Genomic DNA, 18,180 nt, shown 5'->3' with positions numbered 1-18,180 from the left:
GTTATCCCGCGAGGAGGCAAATCTTCCATAAAAATTACTCAATTGAAGTTCACTTACCGGTTGGGAAAGTGACTAGAAAAATTTCAGTTGCGGTATCGGAATTTTTCACTGAAAATTCAGAAAAAAATTATGGAACGTACCAAAAAAATGTAAAACAGTTTCATAGAACTGTCCAGCACATTTCACCCTTGACTTACAGAAAAATACGTTGTTTTTATTGAATATTTCTACGTTTGTTATTTTTTTCAACCTCATAGTCTCAGGAGACCGTTAAAATCAAAGAATTATGCTGTGTTAAAAAAGTCCTCACCTTGATAACGAAATATCCGTTTTTTAACGACAGCATTCTTTGATTTATTCAATTCCTGAAAGCCCAAGGTCGAACAAACATCACGATGCCTTGATGGGTCATCCAGGTACCCAAATGGTAGCCAAGATTTTTATAATCTCGGATCTTCGGATCTGAAGATTTCAACCGATGATTCCTTCTATTATCGACATACGACTATGAAATGTAAACACAACTGTGAAATCATTGTTAATGAAATTATTTGTAAAAAGCATAGTATCGTAAAAAAATACCATTTAACGGTGGTTGTACATTATGGATTGTTTGGAAAAAAATACTATGGACTAGAAACATATGACTTATCTCAGCAGCGAAGTGGTAAAACAAGATAAGTCACTTTTAATTATTAACCACTTTTGGATAACTATCTCAGTATTTGAGACATCAAGCAAAATTTTTATCAGGACCTTTTTTATAGAGCGAATTGAGTTCTACAATAAATGTAATGACGAAACGTCCAGTATCTCCCTTAGATTTATAGATATTGCTCAAAAACTCTGCTCAGTGATAAGTCCTTATCTCGTTTTACCACTTCGTTACTGATTTCATGCCCAATGAGACACAGACAGACCCCTACCCTCTTGGAAATTGATGGCGAGTGGTTTTACTACCAGCGGACAATAAAAGTAATCTCTTAATTTTTTTTATTATCGTCATTGTTATTTTGTTTATTTTCCTCAGTTTCCGCTGTGATTTTTATAATTCAACTGTATTGTTAATCGATTGATGGGGCTATCTCTCGATGATAGAAAATTTAATATTTAGACGGGAGATAATTAAAAATCGGATAAAGAAGATAAAAAACTCCGAGATGGACTACCTAAAAGCTCCGAAAAATATTTTTTTTTTCATGCCGGGAAATATAAAAAACCTTGCCATAAACTTTTATAAGAGGGTCAGAATCAGCGAGTGATTCATTTTAGCATGAAATACTTCATATTAACATTTGCCTAAATAACTGAATCAACTGAAATTATTTAAACAATTGCTCCACTGAATCCTACGAAATAATTATTACATTTGATAGACGACAGTTGAGACAAATTACTCGTTTAAAACTCCCCCAAAGTGTCCCTTGAACCAAAACTCCCAGAATAAGTTGAACATACCACAAAGAATTAACTTCCAAGAAATGAACAAGCGAACTCGGATGATATTTCCACGCTCAGCATTATCCTGAGAAATCTTGTTCAAGATTTTAATCAAAACTCTGGCTTAGTCTGGAGGTTTCAGGAGGCGAGAGAAAGTTACGATACCCTAGGAGTAACGACGAAATCAATACAGAAGGCTGATGAGTCATTGACTCAACCACTTTGTAAGCATTGTGCCAGTCAGCTTGAACTCCAATCCTGCTTCATGTCATTGTGTAGGACTCACCAACACCCTCTACAAATCCCCAGCGTATTATCCTCAAACTATACCTGAATGCAATATTATTCCGAGTAATTGGAGAGCAAATACAAACTAGCAAAATAAGTTACTCTTAACAACGTCATCTTTAAGTTTCGTAACGTATGAAACTTCTCATTTTACAGAGATCGTATATGAACTAAATTTTAAAGTTCAGTAAACACGTTTTCAAAGGCAAGTTCGCTTATGAATATCAGAGGAGGAGGTACAGAAAAAAAAATCCTGTGTTGTAGCGAAATGATTATACTGCAGAAAGAACCCAGAGTGGTTTCACTCCGCTCATAATCATTCATTAGGGGCTGAAGCTTCTGCTTTTTTTCTTTTTCTTGTTATTAATATCCGCTTTTGTAATATGTTTTCTTGCTTCTTACGAGCTGAGGTCACCTTTGACCTCACCTCAACTATTTTTTAATTTTCGATACCCGGGGCTTAAAGTCTACTGCGAGGTGGTGGTCATGGTGGAATTTTACATTATTTTATCAGTATAACTAAAGCCCCGGGCTATCTGGAATCAATACGCACATAAACATGAAGGTAATCGACGCTCTGCTGAATGTAAATTACGTTTCAATGAATATAATTTACGCCTAATGTTGATATGCTGTTTGGTGGATTTTATATTCAATGTGAAAATTGAGCTTAAAAAAATTAAAAAATTACGTTTAATTTTAATTCTTAACGATTACTTTTGTTCTTAACTGACGTATGTTCATATAATTTTGAACCATAATTTGTGTCTTTTGACAATTGATGTATATGACAATTACATAGAACCGTGTTTTACAACAACGTTGAGCGTAATTTGCACTTTGACTTTGAGTGTAAAGTACTTTTTAAAAAGTCTCAAAGATGATTTCATAAACGTAATATACGTTTAGGTTTTTCTGTGTAAATACCCGGTGACGTCAAGATATGTTACTTCTCTGAACTTTTATCTCTTGAAGATGTAATAGTTTGCAGAATCATAAAAGAAATTAATGTCTTCCAACTCCGAAAAATTGAGATATATTTTATTGTAAAACATGCTCATAGAATAGTCTCATAATTCCCTTAAAAATTTCACCTCTTCGCGTCTAAATTCTGTGACACAGGACGTTGACAATTATTTGTTGTTGTCAGGATAAAACAAATGGTTTTTTCTCTGTTCTAGAATTTATCCCAGACGTCAGGAGGTAATGCACGTGGCCCAGGGTTTAGCAGCAGTGCCAATATTTGTAGTAGTACAACAAGTATGGTTAACGGAGCCAACTTAGAGAGTCAGGACATTCGAGATAATGTTGGCGATAGGGAACACGTGAGTTTAAAACTTCTATGAATAATTTAAATTTGAGATGGAAATTTAATTTAGGGAATGGCAAGTTTTGCGAATTCTGCACCATTGGAGAATTATTTGAATTTTTCACACTCATTCCATATGTTCAATGTCATCTTATCGTTCCAAGTTTCTTCATGCTTTATTGGAGGAATGCAAATCATGTATCATGTATTCAATGAGGTGTCTTACATTGATACGACGATTTTTTTTGTTGGCCCAATGAGTCGCAACTTGTGATAAGAAATTCATCATCCAAAAATTTATCGGCGCACGCTGAGAAAGAAAATTATTTTTGTTAAGAATATATGATTTGTGATATCTTTTTGTAAATATTAACAGAAGAGTATATGCCCTTTGGGATGTGTATCTTCAGACCAGTCATTCCCTGGTTTTGAATTAGAAGATTCTTGGGCAACACATCATTTTCGATAACGATTGAATATCGGTTATTAACATTTGGAATTCTTCTAAATTATTTCCTCTACAAAATTTCAATTTTGGAAATAATTGAGAATTTTTTCAGATTCTATACCATACAATAATTAGATCTTTGAGCATAATTGTTACGTTTTTAGCTGAAGATTGCCTGCCTTGAAGAAATCCATCATTCTTTGGCTAAAATAATTTTCTTTTTTCACTATAAATTGCTATAAGACATAAAAATCTTATGCCAACAATTTTGACATGTTTCTGTAGGATAAGAGCATTTAGTTCATACCATGTATAACAGTTCTCAGATAGCTCCTACTCGTTTCTGATTGAAAAATTTTGGAATTGAATTTTGCTTGATTGGAAAAATCGGTTCCTTGACCTAAAAAAAAACGTCACGTCCTTACTACAAGTATAAACATCCTTGATGAAAGTTTTCTTCATTAGTCCAAGATACTTTGTTCTTGAAAATTTTTAAGCAATATTTCTTCATATTTCTTGATATATTTGACGTAGAGAAGAGTGGGGCAGAATAAAACGTTTTCATGGATCGACACTTCAGAAACTGAATGTTTTTTTTTTATTTTAAAGCTGAAAAAGAGAGCTTCAACAGGAAAAAAGTCGAAGTTCACTCAACCGATCTCAAGATATTGACGATTAAAGACGTTCCGTTTTGCTCTACTCTCCCCTACTTGTAAAAAAAAGCTCTCTCAGTGTACTGAGCAGAATCTACAAGAGAAAGAGCCCCTCCTATATCAATTCAGTACCGTCTGCGGGGGGCTTTTAATTCCGCCTAACATCAGCGAAAATTGCTCAGGAATCATCTAAGTGCTTGCGCGTACTGCGATAAATCACGATGACAAATGAATCCCATACAATTCTGGATAGAAATAACGCTTCATGGCTGGAATATATATACTTTTGGGACTTAAAAATCATCTTTTTCATTAAGGAGTCCCCTCGAGGAAAATAGGAGGTATTTCATGTCAACTGAATCAATAGATGATCTTTAGTTCTTTGGAAAATGACTCAATCTTTTCAGATTTTTTCAACAGATAATAACAGATAACGAGACATTTTTTACAAACAAAAAAATGAAATTCCGACGGTGTATTCATGGTCTATATTCTGTCCTGGGCTGTTATTATGATTGTTCGAGCAAACCACAAATGTTTGAAGGCATAAATTTTGAATGGAAAGCAGGATGCACATGCTATATTTCGACTTTCAAATTTCTATATGAGGGAAACTATTAAATAATCCACAGCGCGATGCATATGAAATATATATGGAATAGGGAATATATATCTTGTATTCTATTTAAAATTTGTTTTTTAAAAATTCTAAGACTCAGTCCACTCAGAAGAAAACATAGGATATAATTTTTTCTTTGTGGTAAATCGACTGAAATTTATTGTGACTTTATATTTCGTCTAATGTCGTAGGTAATTTATAACGTCGGTACCTTCAACAGAATGACTACTCACTGCATCGCTCATCGGCATTATCATTTCGATGGAAAGTCTATTTTGCATGATTTCAGTGATTGGGAAAATCATTCCGTTTATTTCAAAGTTCACACGAGATGACTTCATGATTGCAAATGATTTCTTTGATTGTAGATTTATCGTGCAACAAAGTTAATATAAAATGAAACAAGTAGTCATTAGTAATTATTAAAAAACGTTTTAAAAGGTAATCTTATAGAACATGACACCTTGGTGACGCTGTGTAGTCATCATATTTTTGGATCGCTCTCAGGCAATTGAATTGATACATTTGAATATTGAAAATGGTTGAACTTATCACGTGGTCTGTATTGATCTCCAAATGATTCTATAGTCGTGAAGTGGTTACATCATAAAATAACCGTAACCGTTATTTAAACTTTTCCCGTTCATCCAAAAACTTCGCAGACGACAAATCCATTAAAAAATTTATATTTTTATTTCCAACGATGTGCAGCGCATCGTTTTTTCTTTTCACATACATTTTCATTTTGAATTTCCTGAAAGAAAGTTTTTGGATAATCCGACAACCTTTACATTTGTATAATTCCATTTCCTATTCAATGAACATTGAAAATTAAATGTAAAACATATTTTTTGTCAGTTTAGTGGTCTCGACCTCGTAAAATACGAAGAGGGGATTCTCCTACTGTGCGGTAAACGACGTTTAGTGCGTACTTAAGGGGCGACAAAAGTTTGTTTTTTCATCCCATTTGTCTGCAATTGCGTCCAATACTAATTTTTATAATCTGCATCAAGCATTGAGGGTAGTCTGATACTTGAGTGTTTATCTATTAATCTTCACTTAACGACGTAACTGATCCTGAAAAATATCAGCTAGAAATTTCAGTTATTTAATGGCATTGAATACAATCGCAGAAGAAATTAATTTGAAAAACCAAAAAGACAACTTTTGTAAGGGTTTCGGTTACCCTTTCCGAGTGGGCTCATTTGTTTAGAAATAGTTTTCAACCCCTCTGGTATAGGGTCCCTGTGGTACGGTCTGTCTACATCGACGGGGAAGGTTACGGCAATCCAATTCCGCTGTTCAAATTACAACATTTCGTGAGCGGTTTATTTCTCTTTATACGAGGTTCATACTGTGGCCGTAATTGCGTGTTTCCGTTTCGCTGATTTTGGCTGATTTCATTTATTTCAATGATTACACGTGATTTGAAATGGATATCATGCTGGAGCGGCACCGTAATTTCGGTCGTGTGAATCCCCGTTTTCCTCATCTTTCCGGATTATCTACCAAACAATTATCTAAGGAAATTGGAGAACTTCTCCCCTGGAAAAAATTATCCTCGGTAAACACTCAATTACTAGAGGAAGGGAGTTATTTTTTTTGATCGTACGTTTCGTTCAATTAAATTACAGGTAAATTTATTACAATCACGTTGATTTAAAGGAGTATTCATTTTTCCTATTTTTTTCTAAGCAATATCTTCAAATCTAAAAGACATAGGAAAATTTTAGTAATGACATTTGTTGTAGTACTCCATTCGATTTACAAAAAAGGTTGGGATAAAAATTTTACTATCTTCCATAGATTTGACGATATTCATTGAAAGTTGGTCCTTTGTCAACAGAAACTTATTTCGTTTTACCGCTTCACAACTGAATTATCAACACGTTTAAGAAAAATCAAAAAATTACGTAATTTTTCTCGAACGACCAAATAACTTTGACTGAACTGTCGGTAAATTTTACTGGATGGCACCGTAAATTTCCCCGAACGACCAAAACTTAACACAATTACCAAACACTCAGGTAATTTCTACTGAACTTTTCTCTCAATGTAGAAGAACACACGAAGAGGTCTAAAGGTTTTTCTCTTTTATGTATGAGTTGTAAATTTTATGACACACCGAGAGAAGCATTTAATAAAAATTACGGATCTTTTCCGTGAAAATGTTACGCAATTCCTGTAATTTTTATTTGAATTTCTTGTGAAAAATGATGATACTGCCACTTGAATTTTCCTACGCACTTCAGTTGGCGGTAAGTGAATTCATTTCCATACTTTTTACCGAACATTTCTTTCCGTGTATCATGAAATTGCACCAATTGCAGATGATTTCAATTGAAGCCCCCTGAAACCGATGAAATCCCAGGACATCCCTGATTGCGCTTCATTTCATATGATTCTAGTCCTCAATGACAGTGATTTCCCAAATGAATAGTCTCGTGACAAATTTAAAATACAATAGCGAGATGGGAGGTCTTTCAAATTTGTCAATGATTGGAGTGAAATATTCAAGATGAGAGAGGGTGTCCCCAGCTTAGGGAAAAGCCATAGAAAATTGGATATACGTCTATTTTCAAATGCTCCTGCGGAGTCAATTTAATTCATTTAATGAATATTATTTCTCGCAATTACTGATTTCGCAATTACTATTGCTCCCGATTTTTTTCTATGAACTAAGTCTTCCTGGCTCAGACACCCCGAGAAACAGACCAAGTGTCGGGTAGAAATTATCGATTTCCAATATCTAGAAGCACTAGAAATTTCCAATACTTGGACTGAGTTGATATATACCCGATCTGATTACGTTTAGATTGAGAAAATTCTCATATTTTCATTAAAATACTTTCTCCCTTGCTGAGAGAACAGAAAAATACTCAGATTATTTCTATAAAGATCAAAGTCTGGGTGACCTGTTATGTCCGGCGATATTGCCAATGTCAGAGAACAACTTTTTATATTTTTCTTTCAGTTCTCTCGAAACACAATTTTAAAATTATCAATGAAACAGCAATCTGGAGAATAGTTTTTCCATTTCGTTTCTCTCATTAGACTGACATTATGCACTTCCTTTTAGGAGTAACGATTTATTCGGACACTTAATTTCGATATTCGAGTTTAGATATTTATTTAATCAGTTTAAAAATCAACCGATTTGATATGTAAACGCCTCGATTAGACTAATTTCGTATATATCAACACGTTCACCGATTAGAAAGGCTACAATTTTGTTATTACAATAAATTTTACCGACGAAATTTCAATAAAATTACTTTCACTGATTTCACAGGGATCATTCGGTTGCTAATAACCGACAGAAATTTTACATTAAAAAATTTCTAATACCATTATTGAAATATGTTTTTGGCAAATTAATGATTTGTTCAGGGTCAATTAAACAACACTCCTGCACTCTTAAATAACTAATAATACTTTTCGGAGAATGAGAAAAAAGATTGAATTGAACTTTTATTGATTGTGGTGAAGGGGGTAAATGTATATCTACCGAATAAAATTGAGAAATAACAGCGAAAATTAATCGATCATTTGTGGTTTTCAGAATACAGATTTTTCTAATAACGATGAATGTCTAACAACATTACCGAAAAAATTCGTTAAGCATTACAAAGTGTACTTCTGAATGAGTTGTTTAGGGCACAATTACAAATTAAGATTCACCATAGCCCGCGGTAACAGTGTTTACCATGATTTTTTAACTTTAACACCCGGCGAACTAAGTTCATGATTATCCTAACAGTTGACGTCAACTTTAGGTCAAACTTAGCTTAGTTGTAGTGAGCGTTAACTTTAGCTTACCGAACGAGGCATTCAAACTCGTGAATTATGTTCTTTGGAAGAAATTTTTCAAGCTGTGAAAACTAAAATCTTCCCTTTTTTTTATTTTTATTTATTCTAGGCGCTGGTGTATCGCGATGGAAACCTTGTTTCTGGGTCACTGGAGGCTTTGGTGCAACACATGGTACCTACCGAAGAGTATTATCCTGATAGAGCATATCTTTTTGCTTTTCTACTGAGCTCACGTCTATTTATTAAGCCCCATGAATTACTCAGCGAGGTATGCGCTTTGTGTGAACATCAACAAAAACTAGGGGGAGAGGGAGGAAAGGTAAGTGTGTATAGCGTGCTTTATTCTAAAGTTAATCGTTGACTCAATAAACTAACTTTTAGTTACTTTTTTCCGAATTTCTTGTTTATCTTCAAAACGAGGAGTTTTGAAGATTTAAAAAATCGGAAACTTTTTTTTGTGCCGTGGAAATGTTAATCTACAGAATATATTTCTTAATAATTTTCCGAAATACGATGCATCAACGAGATAATTTGGATGATTAATCAGTCACATCAATCAAGATAAAGATACAACTCATTAATGCGGTGAATGTGCAGAAGAAGGTCGATGGACTTTAGAAGAAAGGGAAAAAGATTGTTTTTGTAGAGAAGTTCACTCCCTATGAAGGAATAAATCTTAAAAGAAATTTTTTGGTTCAAATCACATGCTAAATTTTCAGTTATCACACACTGAGAAAGTAATTGGTTTCAAAATTTATACGCAAAATATTCCTACCAATGAGAACTCATTTTCCAGGCCCCCCGTTATCCTGACCTGTCATAGCTATACAATTTCGTTAATAATACGTAATTTTTAATTATTTGAAATCAAATTAATATCTTTGTAATTGAAAAAATTCATTGAAATTTCATTTCATTATTATTGTGTCAAATATTTCAACCATTTATCGTCATTGACGATGAATGTTATTACCTTACTTTATTACACTGCTAAAATCTCATTAAGAAAATTGGATTTTTCATTAGATTGATTTTATAATTTCAACAAATATGTGCCATTTCAGGAACGCCTTCAACGATTTGTGCCACGACTAGTTCAGCTTCTCGCTGAATGGACTGAAACATTTCCATATGATTTTCGAGATGAGAGAGTGATGGCTCATGTGAAATCTATCACGCAGAAAGTTGCCAGTGTAGATGCTACGGCTCGCCAAGAGGTATCTGCATTGTTACAAAATCTATTATTACGCCTAACAGCATTGGAGAGGTATGAAGAGGGTCTCGCTAGGCTGGCTACCGAGTCTGGCGCCCAGCAACTGAGTCAGGTACGATCGAGATTTTTTTTAAGAACAAGATTTGTTTTTCATTGAATACTGTCTGTCTTTCCCCAGTAAATCCATTCACTTGCATTCGGGTTGAAAGGTCTAAGGCTCTCGGTTTGTGCAGTCGAGGCTCAATAAGGAGACATCTAATTAACTATTTAATTAGCTAGGGATTATTATTATTCATAAGAACAGTTTATTTAGATGTAAGGACATGAGTAACTGAAGATAAGGATGCGAAAACAATTGCATCGATGGACTTTTTTTGGTGTTAAAATATTCCTTATGATAATATTGTTAAATACGAGGCGATCGACTAATTGATGATGATTATTAGAACAATTGGGAGTCAAAAGTAAATGTGACGTCGAGTGATACGCACACTAGGGAAGAATACCTGAAGATGGTTGAGAGGAATAGAAAGAGAAGGAATATTCACATTAAATAGTTTTGATAAAAATTGTTAAATTTGATATCATATTTGAAGAAAACCGTCTGCCAACGGTGACAGTTGGTAAAATCGGATATTGTGACTGGAGGCTGTCTCGATGTGTGTCTGTTATTTCTGCTTTGGAACTTGGATTTGTGTAGCAGACTCTACACCTCTCTTGAGAACATCAAAATAAGAGCAGACAGAAATGCCAAAATGATCTGTTAGTTCTCAAATTCTATTTTCTGTGAAAGAGTCTCATTAATTTTCACTTTTCGTCGTCCCGGGATTGGCATTGGCCCTTCCTGGAACTCGAAAAAGTGAAAATCACTGCGGAAAAATATCGTTCATGACTAGTACCCTAGGGATTTTTACTCACGTCGGATATCGGTCCTGAGATATAGTATTTCACTGCATGAATGCTCCTTTTCCTATTTCGGGGATTTCCCTGTTTATTTTTGTGATTCTACGTGACAAGACCGACATCCAGATTTGAAACTTTCTTTTTTCTTTGAAAAATTGGGAAATTTATTTTTAGCAGTCGTTTCAGTGGCTTGCACAAAAATATTGTTCAATATCTAAAAAAGTATTCATCTAATTTTTCTTATCACAATATTCATCTCGTTAGTTTACGTATTGATTCATTTCCCTTCATATTTAATCTCTTGAAAATGACGGTTTTATAAGCCCCAACTTCGTCTGGCTCGGCTTCTTTCTTCCAACGTTATCATTTATACGCCCCTATTTGCTGCTTCATGGCCCGACGTTCCACCCTAACTGCGCCACACTCGCACTCAAGTATTGACATATTCTCAAACTGATAGGGAAACTATGGAGAAACTCAGTTGCACAGCCCGGTTGATCTCGCATACCGCCGAGAGTGACTTCGCGAGACAACACTTTGCAGGCATGGCCTTCTTTAAAATGAATATGAAAATATTTCATCATGTTTCAGTCTCGAAATACGTAGTATCAACTTCTCTCATGACGACGATAAATCAATTCGTCTTATCGTGCAGTATTGTCCCTATCTTTTTATGTGAAATGTCGATTTAGTTCATTTCAGTCTGCTAAGGGCGATTTTTTATCAAGATCTAACGAAGAGATGTCCTTTTAACGATAACACCAAAAACGATGTCTGAATATCGTAGACGGAACATTTGAATAAAATGAAAATTTACTTGAATGGCAGACGAAGAGATGCGTCAAAGTTTCCGTGCATGTGGGACTTTAGACAAATTGTCGGTTTATTCAATGTTTTTTCTCCTCAAAAATATCACCAAAAGATTTGTGACACACGGATTCAGACGAGTGATACGAGAATTGAAAAATAAAAGTATTCGAGCTTTGTGATAGGATGTACTTTTTCTTGTGCATTCAAAAGAAACAGTGAATACGTAACAGTATCTAAGCTATCACGTACCTACGTAGATAGGGAAAGGAAGAAGAATAGGAAAGGTACAATTTAAACAATTTTATCTGAATTCTCCTGGGAAAATTCTGCACTTTTTATGTCGTGTCGCAACTCCACTGAAATTTCAGAATATTTCGACATTGAAAATTCAGAACTTCGTGAAAGATTCAGACTGAACTGTCAGTTGCCAGTCCATCTTCCCCTGAGAATGTAACGAGAAGGAGAAAATTAGGAATGCAGTGGCACTGAATGCAATTTAAGCCAGAAAAAAATAATGCAATTTATCAGTTCTTCGCAAAGTCCGTGTAATTTGCTGGCGGATATTCACATCCAATTACACATTTACAGAAATTCCGAAATTCTCCTCTTCATTTGCCTTAAAATCCTGAAATTTTATGGCTTTTTCACCCCTGAATCATATTTAGAGTTATTGACCTAATAATTAATAGTCAACTGATCATAAAATTTCATTCTCATCATCAACTCAAATTCCAATATCCTGCTGTTAAGCAAAGATATGCACTAATAAAACTGGATTAAGTAAAAAAAATGAAAACAAGCACTTTTGAGTCGACATCATTCGAAAATGCAGTAAAAAATGATTATTCCTTAGACGAAAACTAAAGTCTATCAATCTATGAAGGAAATTTCCTGGGGTCGCAGTATATAATTCCATGGACCCGTCACATACTCTGCTGGAGGGGATATTTCATCGATTTCCTCGTGCAGAGTTAGGGCGTGAAATGTCTGATTCATTTTATCGTGTTGAACAGAAATTTTCCTAAGAGAAGCTAGAAATATCCCGCTTCCCGAATTTAAATCTACAGAGTATTTTTTAAAACCCCACTGATCTCCATAATTCAACGATGTAATGAGAATTTTTTCCAACCAAAAACAAAAATTGCAGTGAGAAATTATTCTATGCATTGATGGTCGTTATTTTACTTCCGAAGGGAAAAATTGCGATCATTGATATTTTTATATTTTTTAAACTCATTTGAAAATGATGTAAAATGAATTGAAACGTAACGATAAAAAGCTTAATCATCATATCTGTATTTGCGAGTGTTTACCCAATGATAATTTTTTAGAATAGTTAAGAATCAAAGGATTGAAATGATTAAGAAAAATCAGAACTTTTTCTATCTCTCTAATTTTAGCCCAATCGATAGGTACATTTTTAAAATTTATAAATAATATATAAACATACATATGATATATATATTTGATACATTTTGTTATCTGCATTGGACTATCTCAAGATATTTTTTAATTCAATAGCGGAGCCAGCGCATATATTTCCATTCTTTGACGTCTCAAAAATTAATCCTAGCTTAATGAATACAAATCCCAAATCTCCAATCGAATGGAAAATATCGGAATTGTGTCACCTAAACCTCATTAATTGACATTTATAGCACATAATTCAAAACTGCTGGTAACTAACGGCGCGCCAATTGTGCTCTTGTGAATAATAAATGAAAAATAATAACAGAATAAATTCTTGAAGGTAGTAAATGTGCAGTTAGAAAGAAATCAAATATTCTCATTATTGCAATAAATGCAATGACATGCACCTTTAAAAGAGTTCTATTCCTCCGAGTAGAATGAATCTCAAGAAGAGAGAGCTGGGATTCAGTACAAAATCAGGTTTATTTTAAAATTACCAACCAAATGGTGGCTGATTCTAAGAAAATTCTCATGACCAAACTAATTCATTTTGTTAGTGGAAGAGACCTCCTCAGACTTTACAAAACGATGTCAGTAATAGCACTCAGCGCAAATTGCTTTCTGTTTTTGTAATATCATGGCTTTGAAGAGAAATTATGATGGAATAATTTCATAACTTCGACCCCTCCACGCGAAATAGCAAAATTACGCATTTTATTGATATCTCGGTAATGAGAAGAATTCCATTAGTAATCATTCTTGTGGAAAAAGTAACGAACTACGAAATTTTTCACGGCTGTTACAGAACGTTTCATATAAAATTCCTTCCTATTTAATTGGTGTGCATCATTTTCGAACGGGTCTCTTCTCTTCCTACTTTTTTTCCATGAAACCAACAGCTTTATTTTTCTTGCTCATAGGTGGACGTAACTGAATTATGCCCTTCGGCAACGATCCTGGCTCAGCAATTGACACACGTTGAGCTCGAGAGACTGTCCTATATCGGACCAGAGGAATTTGTTCAAGCATTTGCGAAGGTAAAGAGGCTCTTTAAAAGTTTCTCTCCACATTGGTTACCAGTTAAATTCCCTGGAGAATTTATCGATCTTTTTCTATTGTTTTTAATTCAGGAGTCGCCTCATTTGGAAACATCGTTCAAAGAAATGAAAAAAACTCGGAACCTCGAGTCGTACGTGCAATGGTTCAACCGACTGAGTTATTTTGTTGCCACAGAAATATGCAAAGTATGTTTTCTTTCAAAATGTGTTTAATAAACTCGACGCATTTGTTGATCGACAATAATTGTTATTTTTTTCATTATCAGCATGCCAAGAAAAAACAACGAGTTCGTGTAGTAGAATACTGGATTGAAACAGCACGAGAGTGTTTCAACATCGGAAACTTTAATTCACTTATGGCGATCATCGCTGGACTGAATATGTCATCAATTTCACGATTAAAGAAAACTGTAAGAATTCTTCATATCAATGATTTTATTTCCCTAGTACTAAGTCGTTGTGTATTTTTTTCGTACACCTTGAAGGTTGTAAATGGAGGGGGTACAAAAAAATTCGAGTTTCGGTATTTTTTTTCCTGAGGCTGACAACTAAAAGCCCCTACAAATTGTTTAAAGTTTGAAACCAAAACTTCGTTTAAACTAAATAATTAAAAGATTATTGAAAATGGTTTCCTATGAATTTCAGAAAAATAAGTCTAAAATCAGTATAAAAAATACTCCACACGATCGCTTCCACGTTTTTTTGTTCACCAGATTTCAGAATAACAGTCTTTTAAAAATGAGATATTTTGATTTTAACAATATCCAAATACCTTTCCCATTTTTTTCTAGTGGAATGTTTTTTTTCATTTATCGAATAATACTTTTTCTCACTTTTATAAATTTTGTTTCATCTATTTTCACAATTTTAGATGAAATTTCATGCCCTAGATAATCACTCGGTAAAGGAGGATTGCACGCTTATAAACTCTATTTATAACATTCCATGTATTCAATTTGCAGTGGTCAAAAGTTCAATCAGCCAAGTTTGCTATTCTCGAACACCAAATGGATCCCAGTAGTAATTTCAGCAGCTATCGTAGTACACTAAAGGCAGCCATGTGGCGAAGTGTGGGAGCCACGGACGAGAGACAACGAATTGTCGTTCCTTTCTTCAGTCTTCTCGTGAAGGATCTTTATTTTCTCAACGAAGGGTGCAGTAATAAGTACGTAATCAATACCTAACTCACCCTCTCATTGGAGTCGATATGAGCAATATTTACACAGTCTAAAAGGCCTTTCAGGCGTTTTTCCCTCTTAACTAAAATCAAGACAATGCAAAAGACTCAACTTTTGTTCTCCATTTGCAGACTTCCAAATGGCCACATCAACTTTGAAAAATTCTGGCAGCTAGCCAAGCAGGTGACGGAATTCATTGCCTGGAAACAAGTGACATGCCCGTTTGAAAAGAATTCTCGGGTCATAGCCTTTCTCCAAGCGAGTCCTGTTTTAACAGAAAATGGTAAGAAAATTGCTTCCTAAACTTTTATGCTTAACCCTTCCATTTTCCGCTTCTGGCTCTCCAATGGTTTTTTTACATTATAGTGAAGTACTTCACTTTTATTACGGAGAACTTTTATTAGTGATATACGCTTACTTCTACTCCGCACCGGTCGATTCTTCCAGTTCATTTAGAACTCAGAGACATAATGAAATTCTGATGGTAAAATTGTTTCAGCTCTCTCGTTGGCATCGTTCGAGTGCGAACCACCGGATAGCAATCCTGAGAAGGAACGCTTTAAGAGTCTAAAGTAAGGACTAATTATATTTTCCACTGTGAAGATTTTTATTAATGCGAATGGCTACAGCGAAGAAGTGATTTTGTGCTAATTATGTATTTATTCGAAGAAGTGAATGATTTAGCAAATAATTAGGTGGCACTTTTTTTAACTGCCAACTATTAAATTGCGGTAGTCCCTTTATTAAAATTCGATTATTCAACGCACTGGATGGATTCTGAAAAAATGATAAACATTGCGCGTCTGAAATTTTTAAGCCAACAAAGGGGATATGTCATTTGATCAATTAAAAACCTGATCGGTGCTTATTACTGGGATCAATCCGGACCTTCTTTCCCAGATCACGTGATATGTGACAACGGATCATATACAAAAAACTAATGAAATCACAGACGAATATTGTTTGTAATAAAAATCCCTATCGAATATTATATAGGAATTCTACGCGCGATGAGTAAGGAAAATATATGCACGACTTCTCCAACAGTTCGGTGAATCATGTTTTTATAGTATAATTGATTTATTCTTCATTATTTTGATAGGTCTGAGCTGAATGCCCAGTGAGAATCACCTACCGAGGACTGTTGATCATAGGAGAACTACTAATTCGTCAGTCTCTCTGAAAGCAGACGAATTGACCCGTAATTGAAATTTTAACTAGTATAAATCAAGGATGAACCCAGTGGAATTAGTGGAGTGACGTGAAACCCTACGGAAACAATGGAACTAAATACTAAAAGACTTTAGAACATAATTAATGATAAATCTCATAACGCGCACCACTTAATGAATGGAGAATGGTTCAATTAATTTTAGAGTAGCACATAGAATTATCCTTATTTTTATGTGAGACAGAAACAGTACATGCACAAACGAATCAATAATGTCATTAACTTTCTACAAATTTTTCCATAATTTACAAGTTTTAAGAACCATCTACATTTCTTTTTTGTATATAACATTTTTATATTATATTCTAAGTGATTTCACCTAGTGTAGTAAATTAATTAATTAATTAATTAATATTCAATGTTTGGTAGACGAAAATTAAAAGTAGATGATAGATGAGTGTCGTCAGAAATCCAGTCGTTTTTTTTTCGTTCAAAAAAATCGATCACAATTGACTAACAGAAAATCCTGGATCCTAGAGGTCCTCCAACATTTTTATCCTGAAGTGGGGGAATACGATCAATGCTGTGTTGACATCGTCGAACGTAATTGAGAGCTTGAATACATTTATGTTAATTAGGTAATCGTCTTAGGCATCTGTCGTTCAACGAATGAATGACGTGAAATCTTTCTTTAGTTGGAGATATACCTTATAGAATGGTCTTATCACATTCTATTCTGAAATTACTCAATCTATAAATCCTTTGAATTAGGAAAGTTGGACCACTTCAACGGAGCATTGAGAATATTCTCACATTTTTTCCGCAATGCCCTTCAGAATGAAGACATTCAAAGGGGCTATAAAGACATTTCTTTTAACAGCGTTTGTCAAGAGAATTTTCAAAATATTCCTACAGCTCTTCATTTGCAAGGAATTTGCCGATTTCATCGTGTACAATCCATTCCTTTAATTTGCATGTGTTCAGAGAATATTATTCTGTGATTAAGAACCAAGAAATTTTCGAATTTAATGTTGAAGTATTTTTTACGTCTTTTGATTGAATCGAACGATATTTTAATGTATTTATACGCAAAAGAAAAGACTCGCAACTTTTATCTTGAATAATTTAATTGGTGATGATAATTTCTCCAGTAAATAAAGAAAAATACCTTTAATTACTGCGTTTATTTCATTTCTTCAGATTTTTAAGTGAATGATATTATAAATGGGATGAAGAACAAAGAGCTTGAAATGCGAATTCAATATTTACGTAGAGTGAAGACTTTTCGTACAAAACATCTACCTATAAAACTCTTCGCGCAAGTGAGACTTTTGGATACGTTTCGGTTTATCGAAAAGCTCGGTCGGCAATGAATAAAATAAGGAGCGATAATTCGAACTCCATCAAAGGATACATATAGCTGCATGGAGGCTTTTTACATTTTTTATCTTGCATTATCGTAAAAAGGACGTGGTGGTCGCTGTGATTGCATGAGACAGAGTTTTTTACCTTTTTTTAACTTACACCGATGTGAAAACTCCTGTGATTTTAAACGGTTTTGTTCATATTTTTTTTACCACAGAAAGTTACCGTTCGAATAAATGATTAAAATATGGAGAAACAAAGTGAATAGTTGCGTTCTTTAAGTTAATCCGAAGATTAACCGAAGGTTTTTTTTATTAAAAAGCTCAGATCCATGGAAGTAACTCAGACGCAGGGCCTTATACCGGGACTTAATTATGACAATTGAGCACTTTTTAACAAGTACTTTGCAGCCTAAAAAAAAATATTTTTTTTTTATTTCGACCTCTTCTGTAAACGTAATTAAGGGGTGCGAGATATTATGAGAAAAATGTTGCTATTTCTCATA

General features: G+C 34.2%; 1 protein-coding gene across 1 annotated transcript in view; it reads left to right on the top strand.

The window, feature by feature from the left end:
* The window catches only part of LOC135168185 (uncharacterized), a 46,972-nt gene extending 29,488 nt beyond the window's left edge, over positions 1-17,484 (top strand). Inside the window, exons 2-11 of the mRNA XM_064132130.1 lie at positions 2,910-3,053; positions 8,677-8,886; positions 9,632-9,892; positions 13,824-13,940; positions 14,034-14,147; positions 14,228-14,371; positions 14,924-15,126; positions 15,271-15,422; positions 15,639-15,711; positions 16,242-17,484. Of these exons, the coding sequence (XP_063988200.1) occupies positions 2,910-3,053; positions 8,677-8,886; positions 9,632-9,892; positions 13,824-13,940; positions 14,034-14,147; positions 14,228-14,371; positions 14,924-15,126; positions 15,271-15,422; positions 15,639-15,711; positions 16,242-16,263 (1,440 nt within the window). The 3' untranslated portion in view covers positions 16,264-17,484. The remainder of the gene's footprint in view (positions 1-2,909; positions 3,054-8,676; positions 8,887-9,631; positions 9,893-13,823; positions 13,941-14,033; positions 14,148-14,227; positions 14,372-14,923; positions 15,127-15,270; positions 15,423-15,638; positions 15,712-16,241) is intronic.
* Positions 17,485-18,180: the final 696 nt, after the last annotated feature.

This window comes from Diachasmimorpha longicaudata, chromosome 12, assembly GCF_034640455.1.
Source record: "Diachasmimorpha longicaudata isolate KC_UGA_2023 chromosome 12, iyDiaLong2, whole genome shotgun sequence".
In the NCBI taxonomy this organism is placed as follows: domain Eukaryota; kingdom Metazoa; phylum Arthropoda; class Insecta; order Hymenoptera; family Braconidae; genus Diachasmimorpha; species Diachasmimorpha longicaudata.
The sequence above is the reverse complement of the archived record's forward strand: the minus strand, read 5'-3'. Positions and strand labels throughout refer to the sequence as shown.